This window comes from Lytechinus variegatus, chromosome 1 (genome assembly GCF_018143015.1).
Source record: "Lytechinus variegatus isolate NC3 chromosome 1, Lvar_3.0, whole genome shotgun sequence".
Classification (NCBI taxonomy): Eukaryota; Metazoa; Echinodermata; class Echinoidea; order Temnopleuroida; family Toxopneustidae; genus Lytechinus; species Lytechinus variegatus.
The window spans coordinates 40,396,444-40,417,751 of NC_054740.1; the positions used below are offsets into that span (position 1 = coordinate 40,396,444).

Consider the following 21,308-nt stretch of genomic DNA (forward strand, 5'->3'; position numbering starts at 1 on the left):
TATTTTTAGTCCTTTTGCGGCTCGCCGTCTTAATCGTTTCTCATCTAGGCTTTCCTTTGAGATGGCCAGGAAGCCCTCTAGCTTGCAGATCGAGAAGATAACTCTCTTACCATTATTGAATTCAGGCATGGAAGCTAGAGTGACTAGCAAGTCATTCCATGTACATTGTATTCCAATACAGCAAATGGTTGAACTTGAGAAAATCTGTACCTCTTTTCTTTTTCTTATCAGACTAATGGTATTTGTTTTAAATGCATACTGTTAGTTTCAGAGATGTGGTGTTGATTAACTCATGCTTTATAAATAACATCGCTGAAAAGTCAACCGATCTTGACACAGTTTTAACTCAGATTTATTGTTGTCTACTATGGTATAGTCTTGCTACGATTTGGTTCCCCCTGCTATTGGTGCCCTTTGGCAAGATGTTATTTTACATTCTTAGAGGTCTAACATATTAATAATGGCGAGGGTGGTGAAAATGATGATGGCGATGGCAGTGGTGTTGGTGATGACGATGATGAAGAGGATAATGGTGACGACGATGAAGATGAGGGTAATAACGAGGATGGTGATGATGATGATGAAAGGTAACAGTAAAATATTTTACCTTAAAATTTTTAATACAATGGTGTTCAGTGATGCATCGCCGAAAAATCATGAAAAAAACCCCGATTTGAATGCTTATTAGATGTTCTTTCAGTAGATAGTTATGTCTAAATGGTCACTAATTTGATATTGTTCGCGGGAAAAGGGGTGGGTGGATTGTCATTTTTTTTTACACCCGGTATATATTTGATTATTAAAAATCGCTTTGCGAAACAGTGTCGAATTGGTGCTATTGGTGCCCTTTGGCAAGATGTTATTTTACATTCTTAGAGGTCTAACATATTAATAATGGCGAGGGTGGTGAAAATGATGATGGCGATGGCAGTGGTGTTGGTGATGACGATGATGAAGAGGATAATGGTGACGACGATGAAGATGAGGGTAATAACGAGGATGGTGATGATGATGATGAAAGGTAACAGTAAAATATTTTACCTTAAAATTTTTAATACAATGGTGTTCAGTGATGCATCGCCGAAAAATCATGAAAAAAACCCCGATTTGAATGCTTATTAGATGTTCTTTCAGTAGATAGTTATGTCTAAATGGTCACTAATTTGATATTGTTCGCGGGAAAAGGGGTGGGTGGATTGTCATTTTTTTTTTACACCCAGTATATATTTGATTATTAAATATCGCTTTGCGAAACAGTGTCGAATGTTTTCATGATATATGAAAATAACCTACGGGAAGCTGTGTGTTATTGTATATGTATTTATTTGACTCTGACAACGCAATAACCCACCGGAAGCTATATGTTAATGAATGGTACATTTCTTTTTATTTTCCTGACAGGTTGGTATCGTATCTCTCACCTTCCGTCGTGTCTTCTCAACTTTTGGTCAAGATGACATCATCGATGATTTTTTGTAAGTTTAAAACCTTTTCAATTCCTCATCACTTGTAACTTCGAGTAATGGTATACAAATCTGATTTCGATGATTTGAAGCAATCCTTAAGTCTTTATCATATGCCAGGATGCCTATTTATAACAACAAAGTGTAATAAAATAATGTAGGTATGTTAAAAGATTAAATTGTCTTCATTTCATTTAATGCGTGATTTTTCTGGTGTATAGCTTCCACAGGAAACAGTAGAAGGGACCACACTATAAGCTGAAGGGCATTTTAGATTTTGTTTCCCTTGACCTTCATTTACTCTTTACTCTGTAGATCTGAATAAGTTTTGGTCAATTCTGTGAAAATTTTAAGTTTTGTTAAAAGAACCAAAGTTTAGTCTACCGTCAGGGATCAAGTGGACATTTTTTTACATTATGATTCCCTTATTTAGTTGCGTAAGGTTGGCAGTTCTAATGTAAACTGACTTTTAAAATTATTTTTCTGTCAGAAATTGAATTCAAAATTGTTTGAATTTGAATTTGAACTTGTATCACTATACTATCAAGCACTTCTAGGCGCCAGGTGCAAATGTTGAAATAAAACCCTTCGAGTTTTTTAAGTCTTTTTTGTTATGCTTCTCAGCTTCTCAGAAGCTTTATCGCTGTACGATTAGGAGTATTTTCTGCCTGGGTGTAACTATAGGCTCCTGAGGGGATTTCCATTGAGGGTTTATACTTCCATGAACTGTAGTCTAATCTGAGCTTTATTCAAATATAATACAGTGATCATGATGCTTGAACAAAGATGCAATTCAAGAAGTAGCTCCTGTGTTCTACCGCCATTTTATTGATTTAATGTGAGGGAGGAGGGAGAGGAAAGATCGCAAGATTTGCCCCGCACACCCCGAACGATTACCCTGAAATTCCCTTAACCCTTCCGACGTCATATCGCCACTCCACTGGCATTACCGAGTTTTTGCAACTGCAAAGGGGACGAATTCTAGAACCTAGTAAATCTGTTGAAAATGCCATTCAAGATCATAATGAACAGCTGAGAGTTTGTGTCGAAAATAATTGATGGATTGAGGGATTGGTAAAAATTGATTCAGAGCTGTCGAAAATTGCAAATATGTCGTTACTCCAGAGTCACGAACGAAACTGCTATTTTGTTTCTAAAATTTTCGACAAAGAAAAATTTTGACATGAAGGTATTTTGACAATAGATTCGCTACGTTGTAGAAAGCGTCTGCGTACTGTTGCGAAAACTCCCTATCAGCGTCCTGAACGAGGGTGATTCTATGAAGACCGAACGACATTTCGCAGACAATGCCTCATATTGATAATAACAGTGTTACGTTAACTCATTCCGCCTCACATACGTGCTGTCGATATCCATTGCGAGCTGTGAGGGAGTTTGCCGGAGTCTGGAGGGTTAAGGAAAGATTGGGCATTGTGATTAGTTGAGCGTGAATCCTGTAGAGGGTTTACACGTCACCTATGAGGCGCCACTTCACACCTAGTTTACCACGTCTTAACAGGTGTACTTGATGTTATCAGTCCCACGGCGCCTCGTTCACACTCAAAATCTAATCCTCATTTTTAAAAAATACATGGATCAATTTGAATTCTAAATTAGCTGTTATGACTTTTATGAAGCAGGTTATTTGAAAATTATTAATTTCTACAAGTCGAACCTAACTCTTAGTCGAAATCCGAAAGCGATTGGTGGTTAGCACAAACCCTTAAATAACAGTAGAGTTATTGGACTCGTGTCCCAAAGCATTTTTATTTTTAATGAATTTGCCCACAATGGATCCTCCCTTATCCTCACTTGGGTGAAATTGCATATTACATAGTGTATAGATCTCCTACTAATGTTTCGTAAATGTTTCATGTGATATTGGTTGTAAATAATGGTAGGCATTTATATACTTGTACATCCTTTTACCTTACAAATATTTTATTCCGAGGGACACTTTAATCGATTCCCCTTTATCTCCAAACTATTCCGGAAAACATATTTTGATTACATCAACAATTGAGGGAATTTGTTTCATTTTCTAATATAAAAATGAATAATAAAGGTGCAATTTTCTTTTAACATTTTGTCAAATAAATATCAAGGAAAATAATGTTTATTGTTCCCATAATAAACGCACACACAGACACACTAATTTTCATTGCGCAATAAAAATGCAAATGTTTTTTCCGATTATCTTAGTGATTCAATGTGCCATTTCGTCGGTTAATAATTCGCTTTACTCCTAATATCGTTTGGAACGATTTGCAAAAGCATTCATCCACAATTCCATCGTGAAAAGACATTAATGTCTAGTTTGTTTTCGAATTGACTACTGTTAGTCTCTGTCATTTATCCTTTAATGTCATTGTTCTCGAAAAACCCCAGCAAACTGGAGGATCATAATACATTTCTTCTGATTATTTAAGTCGTAAAAACTGTATGAAAATAATGATGACTATGAGAACAATTATTAAATATATTAATGATGGTAATAACAGCAATATTGATTATACTATTGTTATTGGTACTACTCATACTACTACATCTACTTCTACAACTACTATAATGACAATAATAATGAATATGAAATAAATGATAATTCTGATAATAATAATGATAATAGGAAAAGATAAAAGAGAAAAAATATTAAAATAGATTTTGAATTAATGAAAAATAAAAGGAAAGTAGAAGAAGTAGTAGCTGTAGAAGTAAAGGAAAAACAAAAGAAACGGGGATGTGAAGGGGACAATGATTATGATGATAAGAATATTGATAATTTTGATTATAAACGATGATCATGGATGATTGTTGCTACCGACAAAGTAGAAGGATTGTAAATGACATGAATGTAAGGCACAAACTATATTGACGAGAATCCATTTGATATTTTGACCAAAATGAATACTTTTGTAACAGGCAACATTATCAACAATATTTTAAACCGAAGTTGGAATGATGAAATCCATTTTGAGTACGTATAAAAAAGTATCAGTGTATTTTTCATGTAATCGATCGAATGGTACCAGTCCTTTTTTTTGGGGGGGGGCTAAAGATTTCATTCCCAACACTAACCTGTCTGAATGTTCATTTGCTTGTTGCCATGGTAGCATAGTTCAAGATGCTTTTCTTTGCACCAGAGCATGGTAATAGCCCTTATCGTTGGCAATGAAACATGGCATAAAGATCGATGAAGATGGATGAGATTTCCCGTGGACTAGGCAGACGCATTGATCCCATGCTTGTTCACTGCTAAATCCTCTCTAAATCAATAACATATTTATGTCTGTCACTGGGTGGCAATTGCCGTTTGAGATAGATTTATAGGAAATCTGTCAGGGACGTTATTCCCACCAATGTCACACCGTTCTTGAAATACGTTCTCAGCATAAACTCTAATATTATGGGCTGCTTCCAAGATGAATTTAAGCAGGGCCTATACAAGTGAAAACAAAAATAGTGGTCCTTATCTCGTTCTGCTATTATCATTTCAATCTGAAAGATTAATTTTCGAATCTCAAAGAATCATAATCGAAATTCTTTGAGATTTTTTTATTTTTGGGGGTTTCACATTAAATCCATAGTTCTATTTGTCCGTACTCAGTCTAATTGAATTGATTTAAAGCCCATGCAATTTAGATAGTGTATTAGGATGGTTCTGAATTATTCAATCTACCAATGATTAATTTTTTACTGTTTTTTAAAGAATAATTGCATCAAGTAATAAAGGCTGAAATCTTTGCAGCATCATTTGAATTAGAAGTTGAGTGAATATTGGAAATAGGTTTTGCGCAGGGAAAATATCGTTCACAAAAGTGTAGAACATTACCTGAATCAACTTTTTAAAATACTAATATTAGCATTTAATTCAGCTTGTGAAATATAAATTTGATCCTGCGTTGATAAAGGCAAACGCAAGAGTCAATAAATGAAATGTTAATCGTTTCGTTTTCATAAGGTTCCTTTACAAGATTTTTTTGTTCAATATGGTTTTAAAAGATAAAAGCCTGGACATCGAGTACTACACTGTTAAAAAATATCTTTAAAATAAAAGTAGTATAAAAGTAGCAGAGTCTCGAGAACACCTGTAATCTTACCAGATTGCGTAATCTTACATTATATCATGTAAAATTACAGGAAATTGGTATTTGGTGTATGAAACCTTACAAATTTCCTTTAATAAAACACCCTTTCCCTCTTTTTTAACAGCCATGTTCTGTTAAATTGCAGAAAATTCCTGTTGGATGAATTTACAGAATTGCTTTCTGAAATTTTTTTCTCTTTTTTTCTGTAAAATCATTTTTTTTAACAGTGTAGTAGCCTTGATACTTTGTTTTGGTATTCAGAAGTTATATCTGCAGCATAACTTTTCTATTCAATGCGAAATAATATTCTTTGTTGATACGACCTTCTCAGCTAAAAAAAATAGCCATGCAGCGCTTTAATGTGGAACTTGTTTTGGGTGGATATCGTATTTGAAAAGAAAAACACAGTGCCTGGGTATATAGCTCTCAATGTTATTGGAGCAAAAAGGGAAGAAAAACAACATTTGACTCTTGAATAATTGTGACTCTCAACAAAATGCAGGGCTTTTACTCCAAAGATTGGAGCCGGTGACTCGATATAACGCGCTAAAGCGAGTAATCAATAAGACAATATCGTAAACGCACGCTGTGAGAGAAAAAAAACCCCGCTGCCAGCGACAGGGGCTCCAAAATTGTGATTGAATTTAAAAAAAGGGGCTGTATGAATTGTGTCGGTGGCTGTTATTGCAACTTGCTTTGATTTTAGGTGCTCTCCAAATATGAGTGACCGCTTGGAGATGTCTAGAATCACTTAGCCTTTTAACCACGATAACAGGGCATGCAATTAGCATTAAGTATCAGGTGTCGAGCCAGAGTCCAGGGTATAGTGGGGCACGGTTTCCCGTTAATGTGATTACACGTTATTTGACGCCAATGTGTGTCTAAGCACGGTCCAAAATCGCGGTATTCAAAATAAATGGCGTGGTCTATCGGAATATAAAAAAAAGCAAACTCCTAGTCCGTCCCTCCCCCCCCCCCCCCCCCCCTCCTCGTGTCGCCCTTGTCATATTGACAAAACTGATTAAATTCTACCGCTTGTGTAGTTTACCCGGTATGATATTTATTTCATTAAATTTCTACGATTTCTTTATTCGTTTGGAATGAGGGTTGCGGCCCTTGATAGCCGCACGCTCGAAAGCGCACTCTTCATCATATGCATCCATAAAGGTCATGCATGGGATTTGATGATGGAAATAATACGTATTATTGCTCTTCAGTAACCGCTACCCAAATGTCTTTCACTTGACTTTTTCTCCTTAAACATCATTTCATTCTTCATACTAAACACAAGTCAATCTTCAAATCCTCAAGTCTTTGGTTGGTTGATTAGGATTAATACCATTTTATACACGAGAGATCAGAAAGAATATTTCTATATTGTTGATTTATCATGTTTATGGGATTAGTACGCTATTGCGAGTTTGAGTATAATACTTGTGATACTTTACCTCACAATGATGAACAAAAAACTATCATGATTCAAGCGTCTACGTACGTGAAATCATATCTCTGATAGATATCTGTAGGGAAAAAAATACAAGATAATTATCAAATGATAAGAATATAATTTTTTTGCAGAACAGAATATAATGATCACATACCAAAACACTTGCTCTCAACAACAGGTTCAGTCACGAAACATTTAATCCCAATAAACTGTACACTCTCATAGACTTGGTGTTACTGAAAATGCTCGCTATACTAGTTTATCTGCAACGTTGAACACTATACAAAAGGTTTTCTTGAAGAACCAGCTCCTCGGGTGCCAAAAAGCCTTGGAGTTTGAACGGAACACCACGTGTTGTGTAAAATAAACAAACACACTGTGTTATAACTAGACCAGTGGGTGTCGCCCTATTACACCGTAACTTTTTAACGTCCAATATTTGACGTGTAAAATCACTGATGTGGTATTCTCAAAACACAGCCAGGTGTAGATTTAGCAACGCTTATTATCGAAGTGCAGATTATTATCAGTGAAGCACTGAATACGAGATATATTATATCGATGGGGTCGATATAATATATATTCATGTATATGTACAGAACAAATTGTATTTATTGCGTGCCAATGTTATATTACATCTCCTCCAAAGATGCATTTGCATCACTTCTTTTTAAAATAAAATTTGATTGATTGAAGTGATATGAAGTAAGAATATGAACATTCTGAAGTAATTATGTAGATGATAACATCATGCCAAGAGATAAAACGTTTTAATTCACGCTATGTTTATAGGTAATATAGATGTGATGACTTGATATTCTAACTTATTTTTGTTCTTTTTCTTTTTATACTCCAGGGATAATGAGGGACTGGATAGTAAGTTTTCAACCGAATCATTAGCAAACTACTACGACTCCAGACCGAACTCATGTCTAGAAGATCTCTTAATTCATGTCACTACCAAAGGTGCCAAGATTTTAGGTAAGTTACGCTCTGGTCACTCGATTTATATAGATCAGTCATGTGACTTTAGTTATCAGGTGATCCATCCGCCATGCTGTCTGTTTATTTGATAATTGAAAGGAATGTGTAATAACGTAGGATTGATATATGTTAACTCTTGATATAAATCAGTCAAATATGACTAGTTTAATTGAGTCAGCTGGATGCAACTGTTATTCTAGTCATATTTGACTCCAAAAAACGGAGTCATAGTTTACTATAGTGACTAGACATCGGTTCCACCGAGATGACTACTGATTTAGTCAATTTGACTGATTCGTTTTAAGAGTGCTGTTGTGGGTGTGGGTATTTGTGTGAAATAAGCTTTTACGACATTGTCGATCAGATATGATTATATACATCTGGGACCTACATTTTACGTCACCATCCGAAATACGTGACGGGGGCTCGAACCTCCACATCAATTTGTTTTCAAATAGTACAGGCTCACGCCACAATCTCTTCAGTAGTGTTCGTTGTATTTCGTGCAGAGGATTCTTTCAAATGTACGTGTATATTGAATATATTTATCTAAAGAGCAAATATGATGATGTAGATTGAACTTTTTTTGCTTAGTATTCTGGTATTTTAAACCAGTGCAATAATAAGATCATTAGAATATAAATTGGAAAGAAAAAATGGGGAGGGAAATGAAGATTGCAATAACATTTATCATTTAGGTTATCAAGCACCATTGGGACGAAGCTGGGGATCATGTAATTGATTGAAATATAACTGCCTAGAAGAAGTGATTTTTTACACCTGATTTTTTACATGAAATACTTTTATCACCATATTTTAATAATTATTTTGGAATATTTCCAGCAAAGCGAGCTGGAAAAAATGTGACATTTCAGATTTGACGAGATTTAAAAAAATAACTGGGAGAAAAAATGTAAATATAATAATTTAAGAATTCGTGTCTGAAGTGGTTTCACATTCATTATCAAGTAAATGTTCAATCTTGAAGTGCTGACAACCATACAGTAATAACCATTTGAAAGAAAAGTCATTCGGTCTTTATTAATTCACCTAATATGGAACATATTTAAAGCCACAAAATCACATACTAGTATGAGACTGTAGATGGCTTTGACAAAGTTGAAGAATAGAGTAATTTTCTTAATGTTATCAAGAGTTATTTGTATGATGTCTTGCTGCAGTTGTAGTCGCTTCTAGCCCTGACACAGGGTACGCACGCTCGTATTGCCGTTTTAATATTTTGAAGGCTTATTCAACACCTCTAGTAGCCTCTTACCACAGGATTGATATCAAAATCATGTTGTGATGATATGCTATGATATAAATACCCTTTTTACACACGCCAAAATTTCCTTAAAATGATTGGTTAACATTGGTTTGACTTTTTAAAAAATCTGAGCTAGAAGGTCACACTTGTCACCTTTGTCTGTGATATGTTACAAAAATGACCCAGAAAAAAATGCGTTCGAAAATAATTATGAAGTGCTTCAAAAATTGAAATATAAAGTGACCGGAAACACCATCTTAATTTCATCCCATACACTTATGTGTACTATTTAGGCGTCTATAAGACGCCTATTTACAAAATCGGGGTTTGCCTTGTAGTTTTAGCTTTTTATTCCCAATAATGGTTGTTTTCAGGTTTATTAGTTCTAATACATGCACTTGTACACATGTTTCATCTTGGTTTGAGATTTTTTTTTAAATCGGCTGCTCACAAAGTTAAACAATCCCTTTAACCCCGTACTATAGGTGGGGCTAAATTGCCATTTAGCCCCACATATACTACGGGGTTAAGCTTAGCCCACTTAAAAGTGATATACACTCAGCCATGTCTCCAGTAATGTTCGTTGTATTTGGCGGAGAGGATTCTTTCAAATGTACGTGTATGTAGAGTATATTGTTTTCTAAAGAAAATATGATTATATAGATCAAACTTCTTTTGCTTCGTGTTCTAGTGTTAGTTAAATAAATCAAGAAAATAATAAGATCATCAGAATATAAAATAGAAAGAAAAATGGGGAGGGAAATTAAGGTCACAATAACATTTATCAAGACCATTTGGGACAGAGTGGAGATCATGTAATTACTTGAAGTATAACTGTCTAAAAATAGATATAAGGTGACTTTTGTTTGATATTAGATATTTTGATTTTTATAGTAAAATAGTTATCTTGGAATATCTCCAGCGCAGCGAGCTGATGTGACATTTCAGATCTGACGTGATTTTAAAAAAGAAGAGAGAGAAAAAATGTTCAAAATAATAATTTACCATTTTGTGTCTGAAGTGGTTTCACATTCATTATCAAGTAAATGTTCAATCTTAAGGTGCTGACAACCATACAATAATTCCCATTTGAAAGGAAAGTAATTCGCTCGTTATTAATTCACCTAATATGGAACATAACTAAAGTCAAAATCACATACTAGACTGCAGACGACTTATACAAGGTTGAAGAACAGGGCAAGTTTCTTAATGTCAGGGTCATTTTTTATGATGTCTTGCTGCAGTTTTTAGTCGCTTCTAGCCCTTGGGAGCATTCCATCAATATTTCTGTAAGACAAACTATCAGATCTGAAATCTTTTCTTGATTCTGTGTGGCTGAGAAGAACTCTAACTATGGTAACTGTCGGATAAAATGGGACTTGTCGGATAAAAAGTCTGGCATGTCCTTTGATGAAACGTTCCCTAGACACCGGGGGAGAGTTTCATGAAAGGACTTGTCGCACGTTTTATCCGACCGACAAGTCCTGTTTTATCCGACAGTTACTATAGTAACAGTGCTTCTCAACCAATCAGAATCCAGGAGAAATGTCATATCTGACAACTTGTCGGACGAAATATTGATTGAACCCCCCGTACGCATAATCGTATTGTCGTTTTATTTTTATTTTTTAGAGCTCATTTAACCCTTCCATCATCCTCTTACGACGAGCTCCTCTTTTTATTATTGATATTAAAATCATGTTACAGTGATATGATGATATGATATGATATGATGTAAAAAAAAGATTGCATACTCTTCTCCCTTTGTGATAAAACTTGACATAGTGGCCTATATTCACAATTCTGAAGTAATTAGGCTTTGGTCTGAAATCTGGGCTTGGTTTTATGGCAAGCCGAAAATGTCAAGATCTAGTTGACGTTGTATACATTTGATGTCTTGTCACATGGTTTGATAGTGAAAAAGAATTTCGTTATTATTGATGACAATCATAAGTGAATTGATTTGTATATCGGATTTAGTTCAAATTCAAATACATACGCCATCTAATATTATTATCATTATTATGTTTGTATTTCGTTTACTTTTGGACTCCTGCCATTCACAAGCTTTTTTAAAAGCTTTCTACAGGTGTTCCATTTTCCATTTATTTCTATTACAATATTAATTTACAATGTATTTGATCTGTTTTTGTATGGACATGTGTATTTCAAATGTACATATTTTGCTGTTATTTTTTAATGGAAAAGAATAAATGAATTGATTTGAATTGAATTGAATAGATGTGAGCTGATGAACTGAGACTATCCATGATTAACATTGTTTAACCACAGCTTTAGGCCATCGTTTAATCCACACTCGAATGTAGAATTAGGGCAAGTAAGTTTATTATATAAGAGAATCTATCGAATCTATCATCGTAATGCCCACTTACTTCTGCAATGTTCCTTGAACTCTACCAATTACCAAATTATCTGTTCTTAATTATCAGTAGTTACCGGTTACGGATGTCTTCAAAAATATCTTGACTGTAGCTGTTAAAAGTATTTTCATATCGTTTTGCTGTTTTTGTATTATAAAATATTGACACAGTTCGTATTGATCATCGTATTACTCGCTAACTTTGTTTCATAATGCTCGTTAAACCTCCACCAGTCGTCAAATTAGCCCTTTAAATTATCTGTTATGGCACGCTTCCCCCTTTCTGATGACGTTTAGTCGCCAGAAATCCTGGAGGCATTTGACAAACAATTGTCACATGTCGATCATACCCCGCCATCAAGAAACAAAATTGTTGAAAAAACTGGTGCAAGAAATTTCACGCGGGCAGGCGGGGAGCAATAATTGTCCAGCTGCTCCTTCACTGTCATAACCGTAACAGTTTGAGGAGGAAAGGCCCTTTGCTTGTTTGCATGTCACTTCTGTTCGCAACAGTAACAATTTTCATGCTGTCATCGGTTATTTTTTGCGACGCACCGTGAGTTCATCGATTTTTATCCGCCGATGAATCTAGTTTAAGACAGAGGGAGATGTTCTAATACCTGCTTATCAATCGCCTCACTCGTTTGCCGCAAGCTCCTTTTCTTTCATTAAAAGAAATTGTCCATAGAAAGATTTATACAGCATTAGAGCAAGAACAGGGCCACTAAAACTGTCACTAAATCATACCAAAGAATTCATTTTTGTATAGTCTTGAATTAATGTACCCGTGCAGTTGATATGAAATTCTTTGAAGCATTCACAGCAGAAAGATCAAAGAAAGTTTGCTTCTCAACATCCTTAGTTTTGTTGAATTGATTAAGTGGGTACTTTGATTTGCAAGAATATTTCTTTCACAAAATGTCAATGCATTTGATTGAATCAATAAAGTGCATTTCTAATTCTAAAGTATCAAGTGATTCAATCTGTAAGTTTGCTTGCCTTTAATCATAGCAATTCAAACTATTCATGAGTGTAGTTTGCAAAATTAAAAAGAAAAATTTGAACTAGAAAATTGAAAACGAGAAAGGGGGTGACCGACGTTCTGCGAATTGAAAAAGGGGTAGGGTAGGCATCATGAAAGAACCTTTCAGAGTTTAGTGATAATAATGAGATCCCCTTGGAGTGGCTCTATGACTGGGAAACACTTCAACCCTCCTCAAAAGGGTGCCGTAAGCGGGTTGGTCCTCCCTCTTGAAACGCGATCTAGTGGCGTTCATTGATGAAAACAAGCACGCGACAAATTATGATAGGCACTTGGAGTGTTTTGCTAAACACCGCGGGATTTTGCCGTCAATCGAATGCGAGCCCCCATTCACTGTTCAATGTCAGAATCTATTTACTGATCAATTCACCGCTACACCCAATTGCCTCCCGAAATAATGCTTTTCATTACTCAAGTTCAAGTCGAGGAATTTCGGCCCCGTGTGAGAGGTAAAACGAGCTAGACCCTTGAAACGGTGAATTTCACGGGAAACGATCAATTGCGTTTCATTTGGGTTTTGATTGGCGAGATATAATTGACATAATGGGGATGGATTTTCCCCTTCTACTCTCACATCATGCACGATAGGCTATTTTAAAGTAAATCAACTAGACAGAGGAGAATTCATCTACTCAATAAATTTCCTGAGATTTTCGCACTCCTTTTTTCCTCCTATTGTCTTAAGTAAGTGGCGAGATTTCGTGGAAGACTTTTTTAACTTTTAAAAGGAACGTTCACATATCTGGACAAGAAACATTTCTAAAGTAAAAACAAAGCAACACTGAAGTAAAAAAAAAAATGTGCGATTTATTTGTATATGTATTATGATTGTCAAACCATTTCCAAGACTCAACGACATGCACGACAAGTACAGAATTGTTAACACTAATGTGTTTTAAATTGTACCTCTTTTATAATTCCGTGACCGAGGATTAATCATATTTTCTCCCAGATTAAATTGATTAAAGGATTAAAGATACAGTATGTAACAAACATGAGTTATTGAAAAAAGGTAGACGTAAACATTGTCCCATTTGTCAAATAAATTACATAAAATTGCAGTTCACACGTTATGTGAAAGCATTATAAGAATTGAATTATCCTTAACCAGGGTCGGCGCGAGAGTTTTTCAATAAGGGTCGCGGCAATGTAACCTGTGGAAGAACTCCTTTTTCCTCATTGATGATAAAAGTCTTTGCAAGACGGAGCTCTCTCTTCATTTATTATATTTTCCTTTCTTATCATTCTTCCTTTTGTCACCGTTTGTGTACATAACTTAATTTTGTCTCAAATGGTTCGGTTCAGTTGGCCTCCCCACCCCAGTTAGTCCTTCCCAATAATCATTAAACAATTGACGCTTTCTTTAATCAAATACTTCATTAGAATTGAAGAGATGATATAAACTGATGTAGGTCTCGATATTTTTGAATCTCCACGGACCTGTTTAATGGAAATATTTTTTAAAGCAAAAACGTACTTAAAATATCGATGAAAAAAAATTATATTTAATTCCAATGCTGAATACCGACTTCATTATTTGAAAGTTACTGATTGCAAATTCTTTTTAACGTTTCCATTTAACGCGCAGAGGTACACTCTTTAAAAGGTTAGGTAAAAAAGGCCCAATTTTTAACCTACACTGGGCCACATACTGCCCACACAACATATATATTACAAAATACATAACCCAACACAGTGGACAGTATGATGCCCAACAATGTGTGTATATTTCATACAATCAAACGGCACGTTTATATTACTACAATGTATGAAATAGAACCAGCAGTTTTAAGGTTTGACTCGACCCCTTTTAAACGTTTCATTCACAGGTTTAGAGTACACAGTATTTATGGAGCGGTTCGGAGAGGAGTTTTTCTGTCTGTGTTTCGAGCAATATGGCACATTTCTACAAGCTTTAGGCGGGTCCCTAGTCGAATTCTATAGCAACATTGATGGCCTTCAGCAGCATATCGCTTCGTTGAAACTCACCAATAATCACAGGGTAAGACAAATATATCATGTATATAGTTTCTTGAAATCCATTAATTCATTCTATTTCATTTATCTTTTACCAGCTACCCCAAAATCAACAGTAAGTCGCCCAAAATAAATTTCGAGATCTTCATTAAGCTTGAAAAGACGCATCCTAAGTTTTAAAATGATACATAACTTACCAAAATTGATCAACCTTAACCCTTACTTGTTTGAATGTATAAGAAACTAAGTGAGAGCTTCAGAAAATATGGATATAAGAAGGTTTTGAAGTTAGGGGTTCACTACTCGAGCATGAGATGTGCCCGGGAGATGTGCACACTATGTAATCTACATGTATGTGATACTTCCAAGCATATGAGTCCACACGAATGGTGTCAAAGAAACTACTATATCTTGTGGTTTATCAGTGGCGTACCTAGGAGGGGGGCAAAACCGTCCGCCAAAAAAAATTGACATGCAAAAAAAAAAGAAAAGCAGGTTTTCAAGCTCGTCGGGGGGGGGGGGGCAGGGATACGTCCTTTGCATGGGTGGTGGCTCGTCAGAGGGGGGCAAACTGCCCCCTCTGCCCCCCCCCCTGTAGGTACGCTAGTGTCGTTTATTCACCTATACAACTTCAAAGTTTGACAGCATGAAGATGAAAAATTATTCCTTCAGATTTCTAATTACTTCTTCTTCCCTTTCGACTTATTGTTTGGTTTTGGGGTGGCTGGTCACATTTATTTATTTCTTCCGACTACCATGACTACGATTGTTTCCTTCTTAATACGAACATACATTAACTGGGAATAGAGGAACATTGGAAGGTGATCATCTTACCTTTAAAATGAAGTTTAAATCACGGCTTCATAGAAAATTCGGCATCATAAATACCATGAAAACTGACACGTTCTATTCAATAAAAAAAATGCAGAGCAGCACTTTTGAAAATGTTAGAGTCCTTTTTTAAAAAGTCATTGGAATATTCATCGGCGGCCAAAATGAGAATATGTCGTCTGTAATAATATGTGAGGTCAATAGTGAGTCCTATTACCCTAGTTTTTGTCCAGCCTCTGTTACAAGGCGCTAAAAGCAATCAAGATCTGCATTGTTAGCAGCCAGCAATTTTCTATAACTGAGCATGTAAGGGTAATAAATGTAGGTTAATGTCTATCAAAAGGTGTTGGTCACAGACATATTCGAATCAATGTATTCGATGTTTTAATGTACGTCTTACATTTGACCGGGAAGGAGTAAGTTAAAAAAAGGCAGCTTTCAGTGGGCTGCTTTAATATGCCAAGGGGCCCGTAGCAGAAAAAGTTGCGTTAAAACGCTCAAAAATCGATCGCAAGTCCCAAATGCACGCTGTTGATTGGTTGGAAATCAAGTTGCGATGATTTGTAGAGTTGCGATTGATTGCAACTCTTTCTGCAACGGGCTTCATCATGCGGATGCTATAAAACGGTAATATGTCAATACATTATGTTATTCATTGAATTCGTACAAATGCTTTCTCCCGATTTCCTACTAATTCCTTGCATCTTATGTCACTATTTGAAATTCAAACAATTATATTTATCATTGTTGATAAGCCTTCAGATAATATATAAACGATTTATTTGCTGTATATGGTCATTTCGAATTTGATGCGAGGCTTTTGTTTTATTGCATTTAAGAAATGTTATTAAAACGCTTGCATATTTTTTTGTTGAATACAATTTCTCTCATTGCGTTTTTTACTCTATATAAAAGTAAAATTATCATTTCGTCACTGTTTACCTTCGTGAAAACTAGGTCATTGCACTGTTCATCGTTCATGCATGCCCGATTTAAACCCATTAGGGGTAGGTACCTTTATCAAGTACTCAATCAAAACAATTGGAATGGAAATAAATCTTTCCTTCTGAGGATCAGGACTTGGTTTTGATTTGTCGGGAAATCTTAAGACAAAATAATGCCAATTTGAGGATTCTTCTATACAAGATACCATCTTTTTATCCAATCTGTCCTCTATATTCTAGTTCAATGCTGGAAAAATAAATCAAACTGAACGGCTTTGGAAAAAAAATTGTCTCTGAAATGGCAAGCGTCTGGGAATGATACGATAATCCCCAGACCAGTAAAATTTGCTCCTTTTCGATAAGCTGATTTGATAACCGTGTTCTTGAAGCTCTGGAGCCGACTTCCCTGCAATGTTTTTATACGGGGGAGCGGGGAGAAAGCGATTTTTCTGTCAAAATATTTTTGCTGCAGTGGGTAGAATGAGCCCCAGTGAAGCATGAAATTTGATTAGGAATTGATTAGGTTGAAAAAAGGTCCCTTTTGAGTGGATAAAAAGCTCCTAGCGTGTCGTTCTTGGCTGTCCACGAAGCGATGTTTAAAACTGTGGTCGATGTCTCTCATTGCAGTTTGTGTTTTATTCATCCCTCATTATACATGTCACAAAAGCGTCTCTCCAGCCAGTATTATACATTTTGTAGACTCATTTGGCCATTCATAAACTGTAATGTATACAAGTTAATGTTTTTCATGATTTTTTTTAACATTTAGTTGATATTAGTATTCGCAATGCAATATGTTTACGCTTATCCACGTTATGATCAATCCAAATTTCTTCAATTATCACATACAATCACCAAACCACACGCACAAATGCACCTAACGTTCAGCGAAGGGCCCACTTTATATATATATATATATATATATATATATATTCACATATTCACACACGCATTTCATGACGTATGATTTATTTTTATTATTAGCGTAAAATTCTTGTCCCCTTTTATCACATCAAATCGTCGTTCAAGTTCAAACAGTGACAGACGTCCGGTTTTGTTTTTAGGTACTATGTCCTATACATGTTCATGTTCTCAATGAATATACTTTGTCAGTGGAAACAAAATTTCTCTCTAGATGCTAGCAGAAATCAACCATCTTATACAGAAAGATAGTAGTAGGGCCTAAACGAAACGTCTTAAGAACCTTTTCTATTTTGCTTTGGCCTTTGATTATGTTGATCAAACTCGGTCATATTTTTGTCTCACCTGCTTAGCAGTGTGAGACTATAGGCGCCGCTTTTCCGACAGCGGCGGCGGCGTCAACACCAAATATTAAGGTTAAGTTTTTGAAATGACAGCATAACTTAGAAATAATATGGACCGAGTTCATGACACTTGGCCATAAGGTTAATTAAGTATCACTGAACATCCTGCATGAGTTTCACGTCACATGGCAAAGGTTTTAGGGTCAATGAACTTTGGCCGAATTGGGGGAATTTGTTGAATTATTATCATAACTTTGAAAGTTTATGGATCTGATTCATGAAACTTGGACATAATAGTAATCAAGTATCACTGAACATCCTGTTGCAAGTTTCAGGTCACATGATAAAAGTCAAAGGTCATTTAGGGTCAATGAACTTTGGCCGAATTGGGGGTATCTGTTGAATTACCATCATAACTTTGAAAGTTTATGGATCTGATTCATGAAACTTGGACATAATAGTAATCAAGTATCACTGAACATCTTGTGCGAGTTATAGTAGTTTTCAAAGTCAGCACTGCTACTATATTGAATCGCGTGATGCAGGTGAGACTGCCAGAGGCATTCCACTTGTTTGTTTTTTTTTTTCAATTTAGAATCCACTATTTCTAGTGAAAATGTAAGGGAAAATACTTGAGTTTTACTTTTATTCATGGTGAATTAACAATACATGCTGTTCTTACAAATTTGCATATCTTTATATCTTAGAATTATAGTGCTTACAGTGATTTACAAATGTTGATTAGAATTAATGAAATAAACTGTATTACAGTATTATGGTCACATTTTGTCACATGTGCTCTATTCAGATAGTTAAATTTGTTAAATTTCATGGTTTTCTGTTTTATTGACATGTACATGCAGGTTTTCTTTATTATGTACTAATTATCATCAATTCATTTTATATGTCAAATTTATTTTCTGTTGCCATAGCCACCATCATTTCGCTGCTCCACGAGGGACGACGAACGACACATTCTACTTCACATGTACACGGAGAGCACGTGCATCTCGCAAAGCATGGCGGGACAGATCAAAATGGCGTCCATTCTTTTGTTCAATTCTTTTGTCGATGTCCAAATGGGTGAACGTGTGGGGAACCATTCAGTGTACATAATCCAACCTCTCCTAGACGAAGTGCATCCATCATGTGACAAGAACAGACTTGGACATCCTATCCAGTCAATTTCTACCTTGTCGACCAGGAGAAAAGATGCCAAACTTTCGGTGAACACATTTAGCTCAGCCTTTCCTTTCCATGTCATGTTCAATAGGCAGTTGCTGATCAAGCAGCTTGGTGATACGATTGTGAGGATGATGGCCCAAGCATTGGCCGCGGATGGGCTCAATTTTAACTCTTACTTCAAGGTGCTGTCTCCGCCAATGGAACGGGTCACATTTGAGAATATTCTAGCAAACATTAATTTGTGTTATGTAATCGCTACCACCTGTGTTCTGTCCGGACTGTCAAGCACAGAAAGCAAGTATTCGGTAAGTAGCATGTCTCCTTCTTAACCCCACCTTCTTCAACTGAGGGACATCGCTTTATTTTAGTGTTTTTAGTAATGGAATGTTTCCACCACCTCCTCCATAACGCACGTGGCCTTTCAATGGCTACATTGTCCGAGATACTTTAACCTGTCGGTGTATGTGGTGTGTGTGTGTGAGGGTGTGTGTGTGGTGATTTCATCTGCCATGGTGCATGTGATGTTATGTGTCTTTGAGTTTTGTCAGACGTGTATCAATCAGATATGATTATTTACGTCTGGGACCGACCTTTAACGTCACCATCCGAAAGACGTGACCAGGGCTCGAACCTCTGCATCAATTTGTAACTTCCCCACAGCTTGGATTACAGGCGCACGCCACAACGCTCAGTTAAATGATGCCCTAATATAATGATGGTGTCTTTTGGGGATTCCACCTATAATGCGTACAATGCTTCAGCGTTCTATGGTGCGTGTTGTGCTTTCATTTATTGGTACCTTCCGTGTGATGCCTTTTGCTATGATGGTGCAGAAATGCTTTATACAAGATCAATAAATTATTAAGTGCATTATGGTCAATAAAAAGAACCTTATTTTTCATACTATGAAAATTGACACCTATAGTAAGGCCAGAACGTCCTGTGCAAACAGTTGTTTGGAGGGATTCCTTCAGTGACCAGAGCCCGTGACATAAGCTTAGCCATTGATCTTGGGCCGATTTCATGATCTTTCGTAAGAATTAACCCCAGGAATGATCGCTAAGCTATATGTTACAGTACCCATAACGTTCCGGCGTCACTGATTACCGACACATTCTACAATTCTCTATTCTTTACGAGATCCTGCAGATTGCCTTTATTGAATACATTTTTCTGATGCTGCAAAAGTTACCTTTAAGTATAACTCGTATTCGTAAAAACCGACATACATCTTTAAATATTATTATATGACTGTATCAAGAGTGGTCATTCGGATATTCCCAAACAACGATTGTGGGCGTTGAAGAGGAGAGGCCCTCGTTGATACTGTTTGTAGGTTGGAGACTTACCCTCGATATTATCCTGCTTTCACGTCATTGCAAATAACTTTCTGGTTGCATGACTGTCTCTGTAGTACTTCATCCACTTACTGTTTTAGAAATCAATATGTCTGGATTTAAGAGAAAAAGAGAGAAAAGGGAATGAAGAGCGAAAACGGAGACAAAAATCGAACGTAAATGAGGCTAAAAAAAACTAGAAAAGCTAATACAGCATCTGAAGCCTTGAGGATACTGTCTTCTAAAGGTTGAAGAATGTACATGTCAAGTTAGAGGGTGCAACGGTCATGCGTATTGTATCGTTTATCCCTTTACATGTCTCTAATTTGTTTTCCAAATATTTGGTCAGACCACTGTATTTAAGCTCAATTTGTTTATCTTTATTCATTGGAATTAAGCAGAGATTCCATGTGGGGAAAATATCCTAAGGGTATTATTTTTTTAGTTTAACAGCTGGCATTTATAACATGTCGGAATTCGTGTCACAGTCACATTTTCACGCATTCGAGACGATGTCCTCTCCCGCCTGTTGTCGAATTAAATTAATGGAATGAAATCAAATTACTTTTCTTTCTTTATTAAAATCAGAACTAATTGCTGTTATGAGGGCATTTTAATGATGTCTTGTTAGTCCAGGCCTTCGGAATGATCACGAAAGTCGCATCTAATCAATCAAAATGAGAGAAGTGACGAGGATCTCCGTGAGGTCCTTTGACCTGCTAAGTATGTTGTTGATCGTAATCAATCAATTAATTTAGACACACATGACTTAATCATGCCATGATTATATTTCCGATCGTTTTAACCTTGATGTGGTTCGACCATGCGCGAAGGTTTATACCCCAAGATGAAGTCATCATGTTATCTGCAGACCATCTGTGATAGAAAATGTATAACCATAATGTGCACGCATTCTTGAGGCTGCGTTCCTTTATTCAGTATGAGAGAGAGGTTTTTTGCAATTGGGATTTAGTGAAGGTTCAGTATATCAATGTAGTTGTTTAGACTATCTTATTTTATTCTTTAATTGGAAAGGATTGACATGCATGACATGACAATCTATCATTGTATCACCAACTCATTTTATCAGTGATTTACATT

The 21,308-nt window shown here is 36.0% G+C and overlaps 1 protein-coding gene across 1 annotated transcript in view; it reads left to right on the top strand.

Moving 5' to 3' along the window:
• LOC121430596 (guanylate cyclase soluble subunit alpha-2-like) overlaps positions 1-21,308 on the top strand; it is a 142,300-nt gene that overhangs the window by 78,355 nt on the left and 42,637 nt on the right. Inside the window, exons 2-5 of the mRNA XM_041627916.1 lie at positions 1,402-1,475; positions 7,852-7,976; positions 14,498-14,670; positions 18,618-19,175. Of these exons, the coding sequence (XP_041483850.1) occupies positions 1,402-1,475; positions 7,852-7,976; positions 14,498-14,670; positions 18,618-19,175 (930 nt within the window). The remainder of the gene's footprint in view (positions 1-1,401; positions 1,476-7,851; positions 7,977-14,497; positions 14,671-18,617; positions 19,176-21,308) is intronic.